This window comes from Sinocyclocheilus anshuiensis, unplaced genomic scaffold, assembly GCF_001515605.1.
Source record: "Sinocyclocheilus anshuiensis isolate Anshui unplaced genomic scaffold, SAMN03320099.WGS_v1.1 scaffold775, whole genome shotgun sequence".
NCBI lineage: Eukaryota > Metazoa > Chordata > Actinopteri > Cypriniformes > Cyprinidae > Sinocyclocheilus > Sinocyclocheilus anshuiensis.
In genome coordinates this window covers 985,901-1,011,714 of record NW_015552614.1, presented here as the reverse complement: position 1 = coordinate 1,011,714, position 25,814 = coordinate 985,901, and the positions used below count along the sequence as shown (strand labels likewise).

Genomic DNA, 25,814 nt, shown 5'->3' with positions numbered 1-25,814 from the left:
GTTCATGTCTCAGAATGTGTATTTTTTGTTTGTAATTTCACAGTTGTAATACCATAACGTGAAAGCGCCGCATTTCTATAGCGAATGTGCCGAATCTGCTGATGTAATTACAACCGCTAGGTGATAGAGAAGGGGAGCGCGGAGCTCTCGTGCCTCCGTTGGTAAAAAAAAATCAGCCAATCAGCATCGAGTGTTCACTTTCAGCGCTGAGGATTGTTGAGAAAAGAAACCTCGTAGAGGAGGCTAGCCTCCCTTCTGATATCAACCAATCATCATAGAGACGTTAATTACATGATATTAGTTTGAACGTCTCCCGCTTATTAGTGTGCCTCCTCTATTTTAAAACCCATGAGCCGCCACTGGTAATAGTAACAGTAACGCTTGACCTACAGTAGCATCACTAATTAGCAAAAAACAAAGGCAGACCTTCCAGAGAAGACAATGTTCTTAAGTTTGTGAAATTTAAATGTCAAAATGTGTTTCACAACATGCATCTCAGCTTAAGCTCTGACCTGACGGTGACTCTGGGGTCGTGGGATGCCACGCAGTTCAGCACAGCGGTAGTTCCCTTGATGACACGCTGATCCTCAGGGGGTGTTGAAATGAAGGTTCGACCTGATTAATAAAATACAGTTTAGGACAAAATCATGCTACAGTTTAATCATTACCAACATCATTATTCACAGTTCTTTTAACACTATTAGGTAATTCCCACTGACAGCTTCATTAGCAAAACAGAATGAAATTTACAAAGCATGAACGTTCGAATATTAACTCTGCGTCTCAATGAACATATAGTACGGCAAAGCAAATGAACAAATTCTCTCTCACACACAACCCACTGGGTCAAATGGACTTGATTAAAGCTAATGCATGTAATATTTTCAACATTAAAATGCTCTCTCCCAGTTTAATGCACAGAGAGTGTATCACTGAGATACTATTATAGTTTTTATTTAATATTTTGAATCAGTTTTTAGTTTTAGTATTTTTGTTGTTTTTTATTTTTAGTAGTTTTTCATGTCTACATAGTTTCTATTAATTTGTTTTCACTTTTAGCTATTTTATTACATCAACGTGCCCTGGCAACTAGCTGAAATAAAAATGTTTTTTATATTTTATTTCATTCCAGTTAACATTTATTTCAAGTAACAATTATTTATTTATTTACTTAAATGGATTTCATTTTAGTTTGAGTTTCAGTTTTATTTAACTATAATAACTCTAACACAGTTGCTCTGTGGCCCAATATGTCAATTTCCAGCTCAACCAATGATGCGCGTTTGGGCCGGGACTATCTTTTTGTTAGAACTGTGGTAGATGGGGGTAGTTTTTCGAAAACCCATTTGGCGCCGCCAATGGAGCATAAATTACACACTGCAGTTTTAATCTGACAGATTTCTTGCTTTTTTCTTTTTAAGTGGACAAACCACAAACAGCATTATTTAGGCTGGATGTCAAAAATGCTCTTAGACACTTCCACGCACCCACGCTTAAGTGTAAACCTACATCAGCATCATTAAGCATTCAGAGCAAGATAAACCGAGGCCTTGGGATTTAAGGATGACGCTATTCCAGTGTGAAATTACTGCAAAAGACTTTACATTTCACAAACATTGTGCTATGCCTTTACAATCAGCCTAGCTAATGAATGCTGCTATAAAGCCAAACAATCGCTGCTGATAAAAGGCATGTTTGGAAACTGTCTGCAATCCTGCCTCAAATTATTTTCAAATACGCTGCATTGGTTTGTACTTTCAAGTCATTAAAGACAACATAGTTTTCATATTACACTTTCGTACTCAAGACTGTCAGGGCCATGGTTGCGTTGACCAGTCCCTCAGAGTTAGATGCCAAGCACGTATAGTTTCCTGCGTCGCTCGGCATTATGGGGAGTATCTGTAAGCCTCCGGACTCCAACAGAGTGAAACGAGGCATCTGCACCAATCCGCTCGCTAACACTTGAGAACCTGCAAGATTCACGGAGTTTAGTCACGAAGCTGCTTACAAATTTAACATGTGACCGTGTTAATGACATGCCAAATCTGACATACCTTTCCTCCAAACAATGGCAGGTTTGGGGGCACCGGATGTCTCACAGGTGAAGACAGCTGACGTTCCGTCAGTCACAGTGATGTCAGAAGGGGGTGTGGTGAAAGATGGTGACACGCCTACCATGAAAACAAATGAGTCAGATAACTGAAAATCAGTGATGCCAACAATAGGGTGAATATGCATCCTCTTTTTTTACAGACCCATATTTTGGTAATGTAGCTGTAGCATTACTTGTTTGCAAATGCTATTTGGTTTGATGTTTTGATATCAAATGCAATTAAATTAACGCATTTTATGTGAGAGTGTTTTCAAATATTTGGGGTCTCTACATAAATGTACTTCAAGTGACTGGAGTGAAAATACATTCAGTTATTCACTTGTTAAATTAATTTCATAAACATGATGTATGTGCCTTACTTTAAAACTCTCAAACTTAAAAAAAAAAGCAAAAACCTGGGAACTGAAAGTAAACTTGAGAGAAAAAGAGAGATGAGGATGACTAAGCGAGAGAGAGCTGGAGGTGTTGATTAAGTGCTGAGTGTGTGTGTGTGTGTGTGTGTTAAAGGTTGATCTCTCAGTAGACACTGATTAATTACACAGATCAATGAGGGGTCTCTGAACTCCCTGATCAATTCACAACCGAGAGGAGAAGAGAGCGAGATCACTGACTTTTAAAACATCCATGGCTGTATTTATGCCGTCATCCTCCCATTAGCCTAAAGCAATAGTTCACCCAAAAATTCTGTCATCATTTACTCACCCTAAAGTCATTCCAAAGCCATATTACTTCTCTTTTCCAGTAGGAAAAAACATTTTTTTTTGAAGATTTTCTTGTGTCCATACAATGAAAGCATACATGTCCATACAATGTACAAAAGCTTCAAAAAGGACAAAAACCCCAAAATAAAATCTTTGTGCTACTAAAAGCCAGTCAGTCATACAGGTCTAAAGCATGTGGGTGAGTAAATTATGGCATTATTTCATTTTTGGGTGAACTATTCCTATAACTATTTATCTTACTTGTGACGACCAAGTTGGTATGTGCCTGGATTTCTCCAGCCGTGTTTTCAGCAAAGCACTGGAATATTCCGGCATCGTCCGGCTGAATTCTCCGCACTTGCAGAACCATTGAGGAGGAGGTGAGCTTGTATCGAGGGTTGTTCAGTGTGGAGAGGGTGACGGCATCTTTGAACCACTCCAGCTTCAGTGTGGGAACCCCTGAATAATACATGAAGCATGACAATGTGTTTCAGCAGCTTTCATACAGCTTAAATAAATATCACTATTTCAGATAGACAGACAGACAGACAGACAGATAGACAGACAGATAGATAGATAGATAGATAGATAGATAGATAGATAGATAATGGCTAAACTTTGCTATCATAGAAATTAATTACATTTTTAAATATTAAAATAGACAGTTATTTTAAATGTTAATAATATTTCAAAATCTTACGTACTGTATTTTGGTCCTTTTAATGCAGCCTTGGTGAGCATGAAAGACTTCCTTTCAAATATTAAAATCTTAATTATTTCAAACTTTAACAGGATTGTATGTACCCCAAATTTTTAAGGGCTAGATTTACACAAATGTCACATGACATTTGACAGAAGAGAAGATTATTACCAAAGCAGACACCCAAACACTGCTTGATTTATCACAAGTTAACGTTTTCATCAATAGACCTTCATCAGGGCACACTTTGGTTTAATTAATGAAAATTTAATCTATTAAATTGGCTTTGATTGATTAAACTTCTAATAAGATTTTGACATGCTTCACTGACAAAAAAGGAGAAGATTTGGAGAGGATAAGAGAGGGAGATCAAGAGAGAGGGAGCGAGAAATCAAGAAGCGAGCGCAAACATGAATAAAATGGCAATTATATGTATTAGCAATAATTGTAATTTAAGTTCATCTGAAGGAACTCATGATATGCTTATCATGATATGCAAATGAAAGAATACATCATGGATAAATCCTGCAGCTCAACACTTTAAAAGGTCAAATAGCGTGAATCCGCTCCACCCGCCTCCCATCGTCGATAGTTGTGTCATGCCCACTGGGATGCAAGACAAGGATGTTAAAATAAGACTGTCAAAAACAAGCTCGCTGTAATTCAATTTCTGACAGTTTATGACAAAGTACGCACAAACTCAGCTTCACACCCTTACAAAAGTGCAAAAAGAACGAGACGAGATTCACAGCAAGTGTAAATTGCAGAGGCACAATCTCTGCCACGAAAAAAAGGAAACGTTTCAGTAGTTTTCAAAAGTTTCATGAAAGTGAAACTGTCCAGATTTCTGTTAAATAAAGGAGAAAAATATTACAATAGAAAGAAGGGGAGAAGAAAGAACAATTTGAGCTCTCTCTTTACGAATTTTCCTTGTTAGAAGTCAAGAAAAGTTTAACTTTTAGACACTTGGCACTTTGTTGCTGAAATGTAGGTCAGATTTACGCAGCTTGTTAAAATAATTTTTTTCTAGTTGGACTCTATTCCTCTGTTGCCCTGTGAGCCAATGATATACCTAATGTCTATTAACTAGATCCTAACGTAATATGAACACTGACACCAATTAGCGGCTAATTCCATTAGCATCTCAATCTCCTTTTATAACGTACTTGACCGCTTATTCTAGATCACTCATTTAGTCGATTAAATCAAGATGAATTCAAATAGGGACACGTTGAGGAAATGAGCAGGGGTCGATGCGGTGCGCTTGGCGAATAGGTCAAATTTGTGAGGCGACAAATGGCTACGATAAAAGCAAGTCTTACAGTTGACTCAGCACATAAACTGAATGATGTTCTTACAGCAAATAGTCATCTGAAAGCACACCGGCCACAGTAAAATGACCATGATATAACATTGCGCAGAAATGGGAACATTATGCTTTTAAAAGATACATTTAAAGGTTCAGGATTGACAGGCATTGCGCTGGAAGTTAAGTGACTTTTTTGTGCAAGTGCTGGCAGTTTTTATACCCCTGACAATATAAAGATTATAGTTTCCTGCAGGGGGATGGTTGTACAACAGCAGAGTATGTAGGACATGTATTATATGACTCTAAAGTGGTCAATATCAGAGGTGCTGCAGTAATTTGATAGGTGCAACACAGCCGTCTGTCTCTGGGAGGGGTGGGGCTTACCTTTGACCTGACAGTGAAGCTCCACAGTTTTCTCAACTTCCGTTATCACCGACCTCTTCGGTTTTGACGTGAAGTATGGAGGCTCTTTGTTTATACAAACACAAACACACACACATGCGCACACACACACACACACACACACACACACACACACACACATTCTTGTAAGTACAAACAAGATTTAACATTTTCTGAAAAAAATATTGCAAAAAGTGCAAAACTTGTTACCCTGATGTTAGAATGCCCTTATAAGGTTACTAAGGTGATCTGGGTGTTTGCCACAATGTTACTAGGTGGTTGCTGATGCATGCTGGGTAAGCTGCTAGGGCATTAATAGGCAGGTGCTACATTTTTTGAGTGGTTGCTAGGGTATCAATAGGTGCTATGCTTTTTGAGTGGTTGTTAGGGATTCGCTAGGTGATTGCTTAGTTGTTCTGAGTGGCTGCTACTACTGTATGTAGTTAGGGGTTTGCTTAGATGTTATAGGTGGTTGCAACTGCGTTGCTAGGTGGTGGCTGATGTGTGCTGGGTAGTTGCTAGGAAAATGGTATGCAGTTGTTTTTAGTGGTTGCTTGGTTATCACAAGGTATTGTAATGTCTTAGGTGTTCTGAGTGGTTGCTAGGGTGTATGTGGTTTCTTGTGTGTTCTAGGTGGTTGCTTAGATGTTATAGGTGGTTGCCACTGTATTGCTAGGTGTTTGCTTAGATGTTATAGGTGGTTGCTACGATATTGCTAGTGATTGCTAGGGTATCACTACTGTAATGGCTTAGGAGTTCTGGGTGTTTGCTCGGTTGTAAGTGGTTAATGTATCACTAAGTGGTTGCCTAGGTTTTCGGTGTGGTTGCTAGGGCATTGTTAGGTGGTTGCTTAGAAGTTCTGGGTGGTTGCTAACAGTATGTATTTGGGGAAAGACATCATGTGGATACATCATGTGTGGCGTACCTCATACTAGGGCATGCATTTATATTTTTACAATTTAACACCAATACGAGTGTGTTCTTGTCAAATTTATGTTCTGTTGTGTTTTGGTTTCTCTGCTTTCCAGTTTGCCTGTGTTCCCTCATTTGTTTCTATGGTTTTTGATTTGTTAATTAGTTCCACACACCTGTTCTGTTTCTTCTTAATTGCCCTGTTCTAGTATTTAAGCCCTGTCTGTTCCTTAGTTCTTCATCTGCTATTATATTTAGATTTACATTGCTGAGCTTTTGTTACTGTTTGTTTATGGACTTGTGGATATTCTCCTGGATTTATTATTAAGAACACCTTTTTAATTGTATTCCTTTGTCGTGCGCTTGATTAGACAGCCAGCACACCTAACAGTTCTAGAGTTTGCTAACATAACAGGTGGATATTCAAGAGTATTTTAAAGTCAAGATGAAAGAGTAACCGTATGAATATGTACTTTACTAAACCACGTGTAAAAAGCAAGAAGTGAGCCCAGACTTCTCCCAGCAGTCTTTAGTGCTGCACTTGGCTCATTATAATGGTAAAATAGTTGTATATAAATGTGTGTGTGTGTGTGTGTGTGTGTGTGTGTATAAGAAAACCCTTTCATCCACTGCACTTTTATTTTTGGGTTTCATGACAGGAAGAGCAAGACTCCTATTATTTTTCACACACCTGGCATTTATTTATTTTTCCCTCTCGCTTGTCTAACTCACTCCAAATGAAAGTAGACAAAGGACTTGTTAAGCATTATGCTGATAACCACTTTTCACTTACCGAAGAATATCGAGAAAAAAGGAGGGGGTAAAACAAATAACAACAGCAACAAAAAATGAACACCATAACAATGTCACAGTTTTTCTAATTCATTCTCGTCCATTCTTCTCTCTTTCCTCTCCTCCTTTCCGTTCTTCCCTATCAAATCAGCACTTATTCCATCTCATTGTATGTTTATGCAGATCAGGATATACATATTCAGATTGGCGCCTGGATCGGATTCAACAGCAGAAACAATAAATACCTCCTCCATCTCAACCTCTTTTTCACTGCTGGCTGTTCTGGCATATTCACTTTATCTTTCTATAAAAGTCTCTCTGAGCCTCCAACAGCCCCAATTTATTCATCACTCCATTGGCTGCCTTATGCATATGCATGCCCCCTTTCACCCATGTAAGGCGCTCACCTGTCAGATAAGCTCATTGAAAGAATATTCCTTGCTGTTTCTAATAAGAGTGTGAGTTAAATATTCATTGCTCATCTTTTGGTGAAAAAGATCTCAGGACAGAGAATAATATTTGTGTTTTTGGATCAAAGAGCAGGGATGTTAAGGAGGCTGAGGAAGTTTAAGCCCACTAACCTTCTGAAAACATTGGAAACAGAGTCGTAATGCTCAGATAAAACGCCACTGACTTGACAAGAAATGCTGAGATCCAACTTGCTACTGTTTGAATGAATGTGCATAGAAACCATTAGAACACACTTTTACACATTTTTAAATCTGTCCTCCCACTTACTGAGACACAGAAAGAAAAAATCATACTAAATAGGTAAAATGACAACTTTAGAGCATCTATAACAGGGTTGGTGTGTCGCTAAAGGTTGCATTTAAACTTCTGCTGTGACACACGGCGTCTGTTGATGAAAATGTCACATAGACAGTTCCAATAGTGAATTTTGGATGTATTTCTGATTTCAAACTGCCTTGAAAGCCTGTTCACCCCAAGAATGATAATATAAAGATAACTATAACCATAAAGTTAAAGTAACCAAAAATCCCTTAAACTCTAGATAATAGCAAAGTATAGCAATAACGACACAGAAGAACAATATTGGAACTTTCAGAGCGATCTTTTCCAGCTGATGAGTGATTAAAACACTGGGTCTCATTCACTAACCATGCGTAGACACAAATTTGTGTGTGAACGCTGCATAGGAATATTCTTATAAAGACTTATTCTTAAAAACACTAAGAGAATGCCAAAGTTCCTAAAACAACTATAACAACACAGAGAAACAATATCTTTGGAATTTCAAACTTTCAGAGAGTTAAAAAAAAAACTGTGCGTACACACATATTTGTGTATGAAAACTATGTACTGATATTTTTACAAAGAAATCATTTTTCATTCAATAACTTTTCATTCTAAAATCTGTTCAAAATCTACAGAAAATTTGAATAAACAACTGAAACCACACATACATCGCTTGAGGATCTTGCTGTGTGTGCTTTCAGTCAAGAACGTGTTTTTTGAGAGGCTGTAGAGAAAAAAGGTTGTTCGAAACCCCCCTATGTAGAGATGGGTTGGGTGTTTTATGCTATATAAACTTGTCACTCATTTAGAACGCTCAAAATTCATTAACGTTAAGAAAAAATTAATGTGAACATGCATGCGTTGTGAATTTAGGTGGACATTATTTGAGAAGTTCTTCTGTGTATATAAATAATTCCACACAATTGAGAAAAATGTGAATGAGACCTATTGTCAGCCAATCAAAATCCAGTTGACTTCAAAGAGTGAGCTGTAAGAATATGACTGCAGCAGTGTGCTTAAAATAAGCAAAGCATTTTTGTCCATTGGTGTGGATCCTAATATACAGTAGTTATCATTAAAGTGAAGTTCATTTTTGGTTACTCAAATATGATGATGTTTTTAAATTGTATTGCTGTATTGGCATATGTACAGTAATTTATACTTGTAGCTGTACTTGACTACAAATAACTGCCCAGAGGCATTAAAAAATGGCCATGGTAGTGGACTGACTTGCTTTTAAAAAGACCTGGTGTTATACGAGACAAAAAAATGAGCTGACTGCAGTATTTAATTCAATGATATGCTTGAATTCAAATCCAAACTCTTGTTCTTTAAGGCACTGGTTTCCAACCCTGGTCCTGGAGGCACTCCAACACTGCACATTTTGCATGTCTCCTTTCTCTGACACACCAGTTTCAGGTCTTGGAGTCTCTACTAATGAGCTGATTACCTGAATCAGGTGTGTTTGATTAAGGAGACATGCAAAATGTGCAGTGTTGGGGTGCCTCCAGGACCAGGTTTGGGAACCACTGCTTTAGGGCATTCTAGTAAAATAATACTTAAAAATCTGTCAGACCCTGCATGTATACCAATTGTCATACCCAGCACGGAGAGGTACGCTTTGGCCTCTGTGCTCTTTTGACTGCTGTTTCTGAGCGCGGCCTCGCACACGTACAGACCCACATCCGCTGAGGTAGGGTTACTGATGACCAGCCTGCGACCAAACGAGTCCACTCCTGCTGTTAGTCTCACCCCATTACGCTTCCAGAACACCTGCAGCCTGTCAAGAGATCTGCTCCGCACACACACACAAAACACAACACATTAACTGCCATACTGAAATTAATACTCAAGCCAAGAATTATGAAGAGCACAACAATTAGTTGTTAAATATTCGAGAAAAATACATACACTACATGGTATGCGAAGACTAATTTTTGTTTAAAGGCAACTTTTGAGGGTTTTAGCCCATACTTACTTAGTGAGGTCACATTTATTTGATCAAAAATACAATAAAAACAACTTATTGCAACTGAAACTAACAGTCTTCTATTTTAATATTTTATAAAATGTAATTTATTCCTGTGATGGCAAAGCAGCAATAAACTGACAAAATTACAGCAAAAATATTTATAATGTTACAAAAGATTTATATTTCAATAAATGTTCTTTATATTCACTAAAGAATTCTAAAAAAAAATGTATCAGAGTTTCCACATAAATATTAAGCAGCACAACCGTTTTCAACATTGAAATTAATAAGAAATGTTTCCTGAGCAGCAAATCAGCATGTTAGAATGGTTTCTGATGGGTCATGTGACACTGAAGACTGGAGTAATGATGCTGAAAATTTAGCTTTGATCACAAGAATAAATTGCATTTTAAAATAAATTCAAATAGAAAACCATTCAAAATGCAATAATATTTCACAATATTAAATTTTTTTTGTATATTGTATCAAATAAATACAGAAAGAAAAATCTTACAAACATTTAAATGTTAGTGCTAGTGTACTTCACTATTAGCAGCTAAACAAATTTAAAATGGTCAGTCTCTTGCAGGAAAACCAATGTAAAAAATGATGACTCATGCATTACATCATTTTATGGGGTCAGCAGTTTTGAAATAAAATTCTCAGCCAGCTTTACTGTATACATGTCTATATACTTTTGTCCACATAGTGTATTTGACAAAATTGAAAAGAAGAATCTGGTTTAATTAAGTTGAAACAAAGTCAACGTTTAACAGCAGGAAAATGTGAAATGACAGATATAATCACAATTCTGACTGACTGACTGACACTAAAATGACATCACCAATGTTATGGATAATGAAAACAATATAATGATTACAAACATCTGTGAAATTATACAAGGACCCTGTTATTAACGGAACCCAGGCAGTGAGTCACTGCCATCGAGGGCAACCCACCTCGCATTAGCGATGCACTCAAGAGTAGCCTCACTCGCCCCAGCAACCACTGATGTGTTCTTAGGTGCAATCACTATCACCGGGGCAACCAATTCAGCCAGGGCAATAACGTCTGAGATGGAGAAAGGCAAAAGAACGTTAAAACAATTTATCCATAAACAACAACGTAATATATTATAAAAATGGAATTTATTCCTGTGAAAAAATATTAAGCAACACAAATGTAGAAAACTAGAGATGACTGATTCATGGATGAATCGTTCTCATGAGTCAGATCTTTTCAATTAATCAGTTGATCCAGTTCACAAAACCAGTCTGAATTCATACATGAATCAGTTTGTGAGTTAAGCTAACCAACTCAGTGATTCAGTCACACTGATTCTTGCATTAACAACTAAATGGAGGAGAAAAACAACATTTGGTCTGTTTCTCACTCGCATATCTTCATAAGCACGAGTCATATAGTAATAGCTATAATTATTAGTTTGACTATTATAGTTATACTTTTATGGTACACTGAAAAAAATGGTGTAGAAACAATTTTCATTCAGAAATCGCAAGTATATTTCACAAACAATTACGAAGAAACGACAAGTATAACACATTGGATTAAAAGTGAATTTTAGAAGTAAAAAAACTGAAATTGTATTTTATTGTAAAATGTACTCCAATAATCTTTATTTACAACTTCTAAAAATCAGTTTTAACAGTGTACTTTTGCATCTTTTTTAATGTTTCAAAACACAATTCGTTGTATTATGTTTTTTAAATGGCATGAAATAAAATACAGAATGAGTGAATAATAATAGAATTTTCCTTTTATGAGAATGATTCCTTTGAGAATCAAGGAGAATACACCTCTGATGAAAACCAGCCTACCATGATAGATAAACTGGCACACAGAAGCAAACGCACACACAAGTTTTGATCTGATCTTTGATCAGTGACTGGAAAGTTGTAATGCATTCTCGCATTCTCCAAACACTGCAGTGATAGATGCTCTAACTTATGTAATCTCAGTAGTAATATATGTAATTTATGCATTCATCTCGCTGTATCTCATCATTCAAAGAAATGACAAACAAAGCACAAAAAAAAAGCTATAGCAGAAAACCATGAGTGAAAATGAAATAAAGAAGAAAGTAGCGAGCGATGGAATGGACAGGAAAAGTCAGTAAGTAGAGGAACAAGATATATAGGAGTGCTATTTCTGAAAGTCTAAAAATGAAGCACTATTTCAGAATGGTAGTTGTGTATGTGCACTCTAAATGTGGCCAGTATGTGTTTAACGGCAGCACCTTAGGTTTGGATCTTATTACCTGACATGAAACCTGATTTGCATAGACTGGCACATTCTAAATTTATGTCTAGTACCATCTACACTGATCAAAACTTGGATGCATATGGTGTTAAATAGTTTCCAATTTTGCACTTATGATGTACGCAGATTCATAGAATATAAGAGCTTAGCGTGATCTGCACATCCTGTGTTGTTCTTGGAACAACAATATTTTTTCAACTAATCAATGTACTTCATGATTTAAGGCAGGGATGCACCAATGTTAAAATTCTGGCTGATGAGCTGAAAATGATTACGGTTGAAATTCATTAAATAGACAACATTAAAATAATATTTTGTATGAATGAAAAATAAAACACTAAAAACCGCTTTTAAATGCTACAAAATTAATTTAGGCATCGCAGCATTATAATGTACAGTATAAAAATAGATATTAATTTCTAGAAAGACTGCATTTACAGTGTTATTAAACTATTAGTGTTTTTAAATAACACATCTCTGCTCACAGGCACCTTCCCCACTGCATTCAAGCAGGCTCGGATAACCCCACTGCTCAAAAAACCTACATTAAACACTTCACTTACAGATAGCTACAGACCAGTCTCTCTCCTTCCATTCATAGCGAAAACCCTCGAAAGAGTTGTTTTCCAATTGTAAGTCGCTTTGGATAAAAGCGTCTGCTAAATGACTAAATGTAAATGTAAATGTAAATATTAATTTTAAGTGAGTGTTAGATAATGGCAAATGTAATGTAAATGTATAAATAAAATATGCAACAGTGGCCAACTAACTTACTGACTTATTTATTTATTTAACCATGTGGCTTTTGGTCACATTTATTTAAATAAATCATAATTTAAATAAGTAAATACATCCATAAATAAATAAATAAATAGGCACATTACTACCTAAAAATGTTCAAACATGCTAGCAACATGCTAAAACAAGTTAGCAACGTGTAAATGCTAGAAGCATGTTAGTAATGTGCTAAAATGCCTTGATTAAAACACACTAGGAAACACACTAAAACATGCTAAATCATGCTAGCAACATGATAAATTATGTGATAAAACACATAGCAACATGTTAACACATTAGTAACATGATAAAACATGCTAGAAACATGTTAGCAACATGGTAACCCTGTTGAAAATATATGAAATATGCTGTTTTGATGTATGTTTTGATGCTGGGATGCTGGTTTAAGCTGGTCCTTTGAAGGACCAGTTTAAACCAGCAAACGACCAACATAAACCAGCAAAGAACCAGCATAAACCAGCAAAGGACCAGCTTAAACCAGCATCCCAGCATCAAAACATACCTAATCAGCATATGCTGGTTTTTTCAACAGGGAAATCATGCTAGCTACATGTTGTGGTAACAAAATGCTAAAACACGCTAACAACATGTTAAATCATGCTAGTAATGTGTTAAAATATGCTAGCAATATGCTTAAACATGTTAGCAATATTTAATTTCCTGACTTCTCTGAGTAAAAGCTTCAAACTCAAACTTTTCAATAATTTTTTTAACTACTAGGCTTTGTCAAGCCAACATCAGTGCCATCAAAATTCATCTATCTAGTCATTAATATAAGCTATTATGCATACATATGAGAAAAAAAACTACAAACAGTCAGTGCTCTCTGGTTTTAGGGGTTGAAATGGCAGTGATCGATCGAACATTGTTCCAGAACCAACAAACAATTGTACGTGTCTAAATCAGACTGTGTGAAATGCAATATCATGCTGAACGGCAAACAATTAACATAAATACATTAAATATGATCCAGCAGAAATAAAGAATCCCACTCTAGCTCACATCCCTCACCTCTGCTGACAGAACAATTGTGCGAGTCTATCTATTCTCATATTGTGCTTCGGGAAATGCTGATTATAGCTGCACGTTATTTTTCAGAGTGAGCTCAGAAGTACAGTAGCCTGAAGAACGCCGCAAATGAAAAGGAGGATTTGCACTAAGGGGAAAAAAGACAGTGTGTCGTGCTTCTGAGGTAATGTTGCTGTCAGCCGCTAACACAGCCTCATGTTTGACATGGTGTTGACTCGTGTTGTCTTCCACGGGTTGGTTTTCATCGGGCGCAGAGATTAGCCGCCTTGAGCATACCGAGATGTTTGACAAACGATGTAGAACACAGCTACAGGGACACGGAGTCCACACACGAGGATAGGGGTCATTCGGCGAGATCGGATGTAATAATCTTAATCCAGTGTCTGTCTACATGAGTAGTGAGTGAGATTACGACATGTGGAGATATTAAATTTGTCTCTGAGGAGAATCCATTATCTTAAGCCTCTAACAAATCCATCTAAACACATAGTACAAGAGAGATCACACACACACACACACACACACACACACACACAGAGGAAGACAGCATGGATGAGAGCAGACAGGAAAGAGAGAGCAAGGAAATTATTTTTTTCTCAGGACTCTGAGAAAGCTGTGTTTGGCCAATGTGTGCACATATTACTTAGTGTGAAACTAAATACCATGCTGTTTGTGAGGGTTAAGCTTTAGGATTTCCCATTTTAAGGCCAGTAGAATTATTTTAAATGATCAGACAATAACTTCTTTTAATATGTATTTTGTATTACAAATATGCGTGCATATGTAATGTACTGAATGAAAAATAATGGGAGAAAAATTAAGAGATCCACTATACATAAAAAGGTAAACTACAGTATAGGCACTCTAAAAAATGCTGGGTTGTTTCAATTAGTCCATATTTGACCCAAAGTTGGGTTGAAACAACCCAGCATTTTTATGTTCGGAATGAAATACATGTATACGTACAGTGTATGTTACATACTAAAAAAAAAAAAAAAAACCTGTTAAAAAGACCACATTATAAAATGTCATTAGTATTAGTATGTTAATTTAATAAAAAATGCTTAATGTTTAATTTATACCAATTTAATTGTAACTCTCGGTTGTAAAATAAAATAAATAGGTCATATTACTTTTTTTGGATCATCAATTCAATGGGGGGGCTTTGTGACAATTACTTGGTTTCATATATTTTTTATTAATTTTAGGGCTGCAACTAATGATTATTTTCATAATTAATTGATCTGTTAAATATTTATTTGATTAATCAATTAGATTAAAAATCCAAACATTAATTGTTAAAAATTAAAATGAAACATTTTATTAATTATTTAAAAACAATGTGCAATTTGAAGTCTAGGAAAACATATACAGTGAATGTAATCACTCATCTGAACATAATAATCATGTTACATTTATCCTCCATTACAAAAGTTCCTTTACAGTTACTCCTCTCATAAAAGTACAATTACTTGTGTTACATTTAGAATATAAAACCTACATTTAATGTCTAACAAGAAATATTTTAGTAAAATGTGTATTTTTTTTGCTCCAATTTTGTTGTGCTTCATCTGTTTGTTTTTTAGTCTGCATCTGCAATAATTGTGTTGGATTACAATGTATCTCCTAAAATTTAAGACCGTGGACGGGGGTTATTATTGCTTCTCTTCATTGTTCTTCATCCAACCCTGTTCAAAATTCTTCCCATAGCCCATGATTCCGAACATAGCCCGTACCTCATTTTCTGGGCAATCAGAAAGGGAAATGCCAAGAGGACGAATGTTCCCTTCATAATTCAAAATCTCAAAGCAGATGATCTTCTGATGTCATCAGAGCAAGGAGACAGGAGAAGAGGGGAAGCGAACGAGAGAGAAAGCGAGAGGAATAGAAGATTGCATGATTTAAGAGTTCATTAGAGTGTCTTACCAAGGGAACCACGATTCCTCTTGTTTACTGCTCATCAGGTCATAGAGAGCAGAGAAAAAAAAAAGAAAGAAAATAAATAAATCAGAAAAAAATAATTCCTCTGACCAAAATATATCCTCAAACTTTAAGCCCAAAAAATAATATTAGCTCCACTGCTCTTGGTCCCTCTGTCACACTTGCCGTCATGTTATCATCCTGTGACATGTAATTATGGGAATTTGCTGACCCTTGACCTGCCCTTAATGGAAGCACCACACTTATTGGCCTCCTATTTTCACTTAAACCTGCAAAATGAGGTGCAGACTGTACAGATGAGAGTAAACACACACATAGATTAACAAAGAGATGCAGTATCACACAGAGAAATGAGTTTCAAGATTCATCAAATGCAAATATATTTCACTTATTTTAATGTAGCTGTATCTCATATCCAATTTTGCCTATAAATCAAGTCTGGATGGATTAGCTGAGATAATTTGGAATATAATGAGAAATATTTGAGTTTGTATTGAGATCCCGGACTTTTTCTGTACATATACACTTGTTCAAAAGGTTATATTTATTTGTTCAAAAATAAAGTAAAAACAGCAATATTGTGAAATATCATTACAATTTAAAATAACTGTTTTCTTCTTCTTCTTCTTCTTCTGAGTCAAAATTGAATCAGTATCTCCTCCTACAGCTTTAAAGCTACAACCACCAAACTCGGCTCAGACCTTCAGACTGTTCTGAAGTTAGTTGCTAGGCTATATCTTTTCTAACTGATCAGCCTTACAGTTTTCGAAAACCAGACCAAACCTCAAAACAAAATTTCCATAGCCTTTCATTGAGGGGGTCAAAACTTTTGTACAGACTTGTACAGATAGAGTGTTTCAGCTGTCTATTGCTATAGCAAAGCTTAATGACTGTCCTAGGATAACATGCTAAATAATGCTAGCAACATACTAAAACATGTTGACAATGTGCTAATCCTGCTAACCACATGCTAAAAACATGATAACAACACGCTAACAACATGCGTACCATGCTAAAACATGCTAGCAACATGCTAATCACGTTACAAACATGTTAGAATCATGCTAAAAACATGCTAGCAAATGCTAATCATGACAGAAACATGTTAGCAACATGCTAATAATGCAGAAACATACTAGCAACATGCTAATCATGTTAGAAACTCGCTAACAACATGCTAATGTCATGCTAAAACATGCTAGCAACATGCTAATCAAACTTAGCAACATGTTAAATCATGCTAGCAATGTGCTAAATCATGCTAGCAACATCAACATCTAACTAAACTTTCAAACTTCAAGCTTTTACAACTGCTTCAAACTTTCAGTCAAGGCTTTTTATTAATTAAGCCAACTTAGAAGTTCGCACGCGAACTTTACTCATTTAGTTTTAAAATGTAATTTATTTGTGTGATGCAAAGCTGAGTTTTCAGCAACCATTACTCCAGTATTCAGTCTCACATGATCCTTCAGAAATCATTCTAATATGCTGTGGTGCTCATGAAACATTATATTTATTGTCAATGTTGAAAACAGTTGTGCTGCTTAATATTTCTGTGGAAACCATGATGCATTTTTCCCCAGGATTCTTTAATTAATAGAAAGTTTAAAAGAACAGTATTTATTTGAAATAGTTTTTCTTTTGTAACAATATAGTCTTTACCATCCCTTTTGATCAATTGAATGCATTCTTTCTGATTAAAACTATTAATAAAAAAATGCTGACAGCAGGTAGTGTGTACATATATACAGTATAACATGAGAGAGAACCATTGTTCTGAAGGCAACTATATCATCAGCCCATCAACCTGTCATACCGCAAGCTAGTATTAACATTTAAGTGAACGTCTCTTCCTCACACTGTGCCTGTTGCTCTCTGTCTCACATGACAACCTCAGCAACTGCTGTGCTTTAATTGGTTTTACATTAGACTGGTGTCGTAGGAGCAGTCACACTGCCAGAATGTGACCCGAAATGCCTGACACTCTGCCAAAACTGAAGAAATAGCAAGTGAGACAGTACACATTATGAAATGATAAACATTCCAAACTAAACAGACTGTGCTACATTGTTGTCACATGACTTCATTACCTGAATTCTTAATCTAGTTTTGTATAAAAATATTTTAACAGTGAGCTCTGGCATAGTGTTAGCACACATCCTTGAAACAATGTGAGTTTTCTACTCTTGTCCTCTGGACTAACACAAGTCTCTTGCTCAAGGACAGTAATTAGGAAGGGAATTGAATGATTCCGGTTTTGATTCTGATTGCAATTAACGATTCTGGTACCTTAATGATTCTTTTAGCACATCTGAGGCAGGGTTATTATACTTAACTGAAAGTAACCCCCCCCCCCCAAAAAAAAACCTTAACTGAAATAAAATAAAGAAAACTTCATTTATTTTACTTAGGCTAATTGCCAAGAAAACATTGCTCGTTTTCATTTAGTTTAACTTGATGTACTTAAGTTACCTAATAAAAGCAACACTGTAATTAATTAATTTATTTATTTATTTTTACGTTCAAAGATTATTGGACAAAGATTATTAGAGTTCCATTGTAAAAATACTATTTCAGTATTTCTACTTCAAAATTTCATGTTTAATTCAATGTGTTACTTGCTGTTTCTTTGTAATTGTTTGTAAAATTTACTAGCAATTTTCTAAGGGGAAATTGTCCTACACCATTTTTTTCAGTGCATATAGACTGTATTATAAAATACTATAAACTAAAACCCTAAAACACAACATGATTCAAACAGCTGTGAAAAACCAATAAAGAAAATTCTTTCATATTATCAAGAATTTTCATTTTTGGGGGGTGAAATATTCCTTTACACTGACAACCATTCTTGAAATCATTCTGATCATGTATATATTTTTACAGAAATGTTTCTGAAAAAGAATGTAGCTGTTTGGTCATGAAAAAGGTGTTAGAAATCACCTCTGATTCACTTTTTACACTGGAAATTGGTTTTCTGAATTATAGGATACAATATTCCCAGCAGTTTGCTGTTTTACACTGCACATTTTTATCAAATCATTCAGGTATTCTGTGCATACAAAAATGGGCATATTGTGTTTGTGATTACACACACACTATCAATTTCTGTGCTCCAACTGGTTATTCATTAGACGGGTGTCGCAGTAGGAATGTGAACCAAAATCTGTGACACTGCCAGCTAAGATTCATCGCAAAGGCAATTTACCAGCTAATTATGCGATCCAAGACAACAGATTTTGCCGAAATGCCAAAACCTGCAAATTTTGTCTCGGGCAACAAAATAGTGTGAAAAATTTAACTCGACTTTAAGCAAAAGTTTGCTCTCATTAATGCACAGGAGGAACAACTGAGATATTAAAGAAACCTCATTTGTGATATTCCTCTCGCTTCTTCTCCCACCCATTTTCTCCTGAAAACTTTACAAACACGAACAAGGGCAAAGCACAAAGTGAGTGATGAAGTTTCAGGGAGGAAGACGATGTGCCAGGGCAAATGAAGAGCAGAGGAGAGCTGGTAGAGAAGAAAGGACACGAGAAACAGCGGATGAAAGGAAAAGAACAGGATGAGCGTGAGGGAGGAAGTGAGAATGAGACAAGTCATGAAAGATTTACAGCAGCATCAGATACATGCAAGAGAGAGAGAGGAATGGATAATTCAAACACAAGCCCAGGTTCATGTATGAGCAGAAGCCACACATATGCATATAACTACTTGTAATATTTGGATTGGAGGCACGTGTTATTCTGATCATCTGTCACTCTTAATCTCTGGATCTGTAATTGAACAGGAGATGATAAACACCACGAAATAAACAGATGAACCCTAGCAGTCTCTCTCTTCCTCTTTCAATGTCTCTTTCTATTCCTCCCTCCTTCATTCATTGGACTCAAAGAACTCGAACATCACTTCATGAATATCTAAATTAATATGGAGCAGCAAGGGTAAACATGTCTACCTCGTCATCCTGAATTTAAGAGTTAAAACATCAATGTCCAATTGTAGTGGTTGTTTCTGATTTAGATTGTACTTATAAGGATAGTACATGAAAAATGTTCGAAAAATTCTTACCCTCATGTCATTCCAAACCAGACTTTCTACTTGGAACACATTAACATGTGTTTTACTGTTTTTGTCCATACAATTAAAGTTTAATGTTGTTTTGACCTCAACGTTCTTCAAAATATCTTGTTTTGTGTTCAGCAGAACATACAAAGTCATACTGGGTGAGTAAATGAGGGTCAGTAACCCTCACCATACATGAGGGTGAGTAAATGAGGAAAGAATATTCATTTTTTGGGGGTGAATTATCCCTTTAACAGCTAGTTCTGATTCAGATCCAGCTATTGTTTCTGATTTCGATCACACATACTGTAACAATTTGGACTGACTATATTTTCTCCCAGGGGTAGTTTGGGTTGAAATAAGTCCCTTATGGAACTGAACTGAAATTCTTTCATTTTTTCTTCTTTTTTTTCAAATATGAACTATTTCTTTATTGCTAACGATGTTAATGTACCACCTCCAAATATTAACCTACACTACCATTCAAAATATATATATATATATTTTTTTTAAACTTAAATGACAAATTTCAGCTTTGCCATCACTAGAAAAAGTTACATTTTATAATATATTGAAATAGAAAACTGTTGTTTTGAATTGTAATTATTTCACATTACTACTTTTTACTGTATTTTTGATCATATAAATGCAGCTTTGGTGAGCGTAAGAGATTTTCAAAAACATTTAAAAATCTTACAGACCCCAAATTTTTGAATGCTAGTTATTTCAGTTACAAACCCAGATCTTTTATCACTAGGCTACACCAAAAAAGCAAGCATCTGGTGGGATTGCACTTAGGGCTGGACAATAATTCAATATCAATATGTATCGCGATTAGTGGTCATATCGATATCGGAATTATATCGTATCGACCGAAATTAAGAAATATATCGTGATATCAATTTTGGCCATATCGTCCAGCCCTAATTGCACTAATACATTCCTCACAACTTCGTCTGGAGCATTCTTTGAAAACAAAGCTATCAAAAAATCTAATTTTAATAGTGGTCATGATGTACAGCTTTCTGTTCGATTGACTGAAGTATTGAGAAAGAGAACGATGCTGCGATTGTGCTGTGAAAGAAGCATGAAAGAAATTGCAAAGAGATATCTTTCCCTTTCTCCTTTACACACCAGCACCTATTGACCCTCTCCAGTTTCAGTGTCAATCACCTTAATGAACAAGAAAGCAGGATAAAAAGAGGCCAAGCAAGTAAGACAGGGATGTCCACTCCCTAGGTGTAATTCCTGGCAATTTTTCCACTTACCCTCAACAAACAAAATAGCAGAGCTGCCTCTCGCTTTTGTCAGGTAATTCACACACTTAGAGTCAAGTCAAGTCAAGTCACCTTTATTTATATAGCGCTTTTAACAATACAGATTGTGTCAAAGCAACTGAACAGCATTAATTAGGAAAATAGTGTCAATAAGTTTTTGTTCATTTATTTTACATTTTTCTGGTTTAATCACGATCAGATTTTTTCTAGATCCTGCATTAAATTTATATTTTGACCTCACTATTCGGGGAACAGACACAGTCTTTATAGATTGGACAGCGCAAGTACTTCTATCATTTAAGCGGGTAGAACACAAGTCATCAGGGCAGTTATTTGAGATTTGACTTACTAGTCATATGGAGCGCAGCGTCCTGGAGATGTTGTCCGACATGAGCTCCGCTCCGACTCTGCTGGGGTGCAGGCCATCAGCACGAAAAAGCCTAGGACGCTCCCAGAAAAGATTCCAGTTATTAACAAAGAGCAGTTTCTGTTCTTTACACCATGACAATAACCATTCATTTAAAGCAAAAAGCCTACTGAACCTTTCAAGTCAATCCAGTTTATTCTTCCAGGCTGTAGCAGGCAAGGCTGAGGAAAAGAAGTCTAAAAGCCAGAGACTTACTTTTGTAGTCTTCCTGGTGTCTGGATGAATTCATAAGAGCTGGATCTCAGCATTTCCCTTGAGAGTGCTAACAGACTTAGCTATTAATATACTTTCAGGGCTCATTTTAATCGAACATATCTTCCTGTTCCGCCGGCAGAGATCTTTTGATCATGCCAAGAATGCAGGAGGAACGGCAGTTAATTAAGAAGTACGATCCAAAAGAACTTCACAGATCACCTTTGAACACTGTCAGTGAATGGCAAATTGCTCGATCAGAAAAACTTGAAACATCTTCACCTAGAAGTTTTGGTCCTTTCAGTTTAGTTTCAGCTTGAGAGCCTAGTATAAAAAAGGATGTCTTTCTAGTTTAGTTTTGGGTTTTGAAACCATTTTGTACAACGAGCCTCATTCAGATAGCTCATGAAACTATTGCATTTTTCGTAGAACAAAGTTTTAAATTTTTGCAAATGACTGAAATCTGTTCAGTTTGTGTTTCATGAATGAGGCCAAAATGTCAGTAATTACCTGTGTCCTAACCAGCTGCAAATGCCAACTGAGAATTTGCACAAAATGAGACATTTTGTCGTTGACTTGCCTTTATTCATCATAAAAACAGTTCTCATGGACTGTGGTTTTCTGATTTTCATGTGTCTAAAAAGTATGTCTTTTAATTTTATTTTTAGTTTCGGAAAAATCACATTGTTTGTAAAACCATTTATAAAAATTGTTTATAAAAACAACACAACCGGAAACTACAAAATGTCTTATTTCATGATTCTGTTGACAGTCACAGCAGGTTAAGAAATAAATCTCTTCCTTTTCATTATGCTGTCCTTGGTAGAGCCCCTTCCAAAGAGAAATATTATCAGTCTGTATCAAAATATCCTCTTGCATATTATAAAAATTGAAAAAGGTATTATGGATTGTGACTTTCAGTGTTGCTATTGTTAACTAAAAAAAATTAAGTAATTGAAATAAAGCTGAAATAATGTAAAATATAAATATCTGATGAAAAACTTAAAGGGGTGGTTGATTGCGATTTCACGCCAGCTGACCAATCTCAGCCCATCGCGTATTTCTGAGGGAGGGGCTTCATAAAAACAGGAAATAATCGAGGCGTTTGTTAGAGAAGGGACAGATCGGTGTGGAATAAAGGTAAATTATGTGAAAAATAATGCGTTTTTTAAAAAACGAAGCATGAACACGTTAGACTGCACCCCATAAACACAATCAAGCCTAGAAAAAACCCAGTCAACCACCCCTTTAAAAAAAAAAAATGTATTTAAGTTAGTTCCTAAGCCAACATTTCTAATTTTCATTGAAGTTGAAACCAATTCTGAAATAAATGTACATAACAAAACCACTAAAACTTAAAATAAAATTAAAATAAAAAAATCAACTAGAATAGTATAATAACAAGTCTGGAGACTTTATTAAAAATTAAAAGTTTATATAAGATTGTTTTAACAAAATGTGCAACACAATAATCAGATTTTTGTGCAACTGTCATGAAATAAAATATTTTGTCATTTGCTTGTCATGTTATGTTGGGTTGCCCTGCCAATAGAAAAATCTCACTGGTCCAAAATCCTGCTCTGATAGGCTGTGATTTTGTCACTTCATGGAACATGTTTGCTTTCAGTGAGGACTGAATAATTACTTGACACATCTGGTTAGGACACAGAGTAAGTCTTTTCAAGCTAAATACTTCACAATCCATAAAAAAAGAACTAAATAGCAAGCAAGTCTGAAATCACAACATGGTTCTGGATTGGCATGGACATGATTTCAAGTCCCGTGTGTCTGAGTGTGCGATCCGGTTAGTTGTCTGTAGAGAACAGTCTGATGAAAGAACAGTAAGCAGTATCTATTGGCTATAGTTATTTTAGTCGCAGCATGTCTGGTCATGTTTAATGGTCTTCGTCTTAGTCCCAAAATATGATTTAACCCTGCATCTGGGTCACAAGAGTTCAGAGTTTCATCACTGATAAAATGGCATTTTACCTCAGGTTACTAATGCATAAATATATGAACGTATAACAGCTGATATGAAACTTATACAGTATGAGCAGTGCTTCCATATCTGACCTCTTAACGTGCATGTTAAGTGATGTGTAACAGCATTAATTAATTAAAAGTGCCAAACTCATCCAGCCACAGCAGACCAAATTAAACAGGTGAGTCTCTGAGGGCTCTTAATATGATACCACAGATCTACCTTCAGCAACTCCACGTGTTCAAACTGTCCTCCAGTCAAACTCATTACAGCTGTATATCTGCGAAGGTTAGAGTGTGATCTGAGACCTGAAGCTAACTCAGTATCTCCGAGCTGTTTAAAGTTGTGTGGTTAAACTCGGGTAATTGGGTCATGAGGTCTGTTACTCAGAGTCATACCAAGTGAGTAAACAACAGTTGAGAGCTTTTAAAGTTATAAACAACAGCAGGCAAATGAAGTGTCATGCTCATTTGGGGACTCATTTAATCGTTCACTTTATTCATTTACTTGTTCATTCACGTACACATTTTGTTTTCTTATTTACCCAGTGAAATCTCTTACTCATTTACTTCTTAACTCACTCAATCACACATTTCACGCCAATTGCTTATTAAAGGAATAGTTCACCCAAAAAATGATAATTAAGTCATCATTTATTCACCCTCAAGTTGTTACAAACCTGTATGAATTCCTTTTAGCTTTTAAACAATGTTGGTAACCAAACAGTTAACAGTAGCTAGTGACTTCCATTGTATTTTTCCCCCCCATATTATGGAAGTCAATGGCTACCGTCAACTGTTTGGTTACCAACATTCTTCAAAATATCTTCATTTGTGTTCAGCAGAAGAAACTCATACAGATTTGGAACAACCAAAAGGGTGAGTAAATGCCAGAATTTTTATTTTTGGGTGAACTATCCCTTTATCTTATTCACTCACGCCAATTCATCCAGCCGTTGTTATAAACAACATCCGGCGATTTAAGAGCCCCACTCATTTGTGGACATGTTTTATTCTAGCTTCATGCATTCTTTTTTTATCAACACTTGAATATGGGTAAATTTCATTTTAAAAAAGCAACATTCTGAACAAAAGCTGAGAAAATGGCATTTTTGTCATAGCCTACATCTGGAACGTAATCAGAACGATGATCAAAATGTAGATCAAGTAGATTGCATAGTCCTGTACCTCTTCGTGGGTTCAACATTTCATTCGGTAATGTATGCTTCTATCGCTCGTTTCTGGATCCTGAGGTTCTGTGCTATTTCAGAAGATGCGTAATAGCGCCCCCTACCATATAACAGTCAAAACATGAACTTCAAACTTCAATTGCTTTACTTACTGACTCAATATATACACTACCATTCAAAAGTTTGCACTAAGTAAGAGATGTTTCTTGAGCACCAAATCAGCATTTTAGAATGAAGGATCATGTGACACTGAAGACTGCAGTAATGGCTGCTAAAAACATTAAAAAAAACTGACCCCAAACTTTTGAATGGAGTTTAATATGGGAGATAAATAGCCTCAGACTTGACACTCAATGTGAGGTAAGAATAAATCCAGAAAACTGTTCAAAGTTAATTTTGTCAACTTCTAGGCGTAGGCTATTCTAGCATACAGATGGCATCAAAGCTAAAAGGCATGGACTAAAAGCCACAAAAGTCTTGTGAAAGACACAAAAGACACACTTTTTTATTCCATGCGGTCTTTGAAACCCTTCCTACTTTGGAAAAAAGTGTATTATGTACTAAACAATACTGAACTTCACCAGAAAGCCAATCATGAGAGAAGTCATTTACAAATAAAATCCATAAAATACAATCACAGACAGTTTTTAGCGCAAGAAACATAATTAACATTGAGTGTATCATAAAAAATAAAATGCTACAAAAGTGTACAGCACATTTTAATGATATTCATAAATTGTATTAAGAAATATTACGATTGTACAATGAGTAATAGGGTAAATAATTTGTAAATGTATAGTTTAAAAATGTTTTAAAAATTAAAAACGTTTGGGAAACAGAAAAATGTTCCAAACGCAGTGTTGAGCAGTGTTGTTATTGTTAACTAAAACTAAAACTAAAACAAATCAAAGCAGAAATAAAATAAAATATTAGATGAAGATTAGAAATGTTGTCTTGGCGATTAACTGAAATAAAATA

The 25,814-nt window shown here is 35.7% G+C and overlaps 1 protein-coding gene across 1 annotated transcript in view; it reads right to left on the bottom strand.

Moving 5' to 3' along the window:
• The window catches only part of LOC107665954 (protein sidekick-1-like), a 211,610-nt gene that overhangs the window by 78,983 nt on the left and 106,813 nt on the right, over positions 1-25,814 (bottom strand). The window contains exons 6-13 of the mRNA XM_016457025.1: positions 15,691-15,717; positions 10,617-10,728; positions 9,287-9,477; positions 5,208-5,291; positions 3,076-3,273; positions 2,055-2,171; positions 1,803-1,970; positions 513-615 (exon numbers count right to left, since the gene is read on the bottom strand). Coding sequence (XP_016312511.1) covers positions 513-615; positions 1,803-1,970; positions 2,055-2,171; positions 3,076-3,273; positions 5,208-5,291; positions 9,287-9,477; positions 10,617-10,728; positions 15,691-15,717 — 1,000 coding nt within the window. The remainder of the gene's footprint in view (positions 1-512; positions 616-1,802; positions 1,971-2,054; positions 2,172-3,075; positions 3,274-5,207; positions 5,292-9,286; positions 9,478-10,616; positions 10,729-15,690; positions 15,718-25,814) is intronic.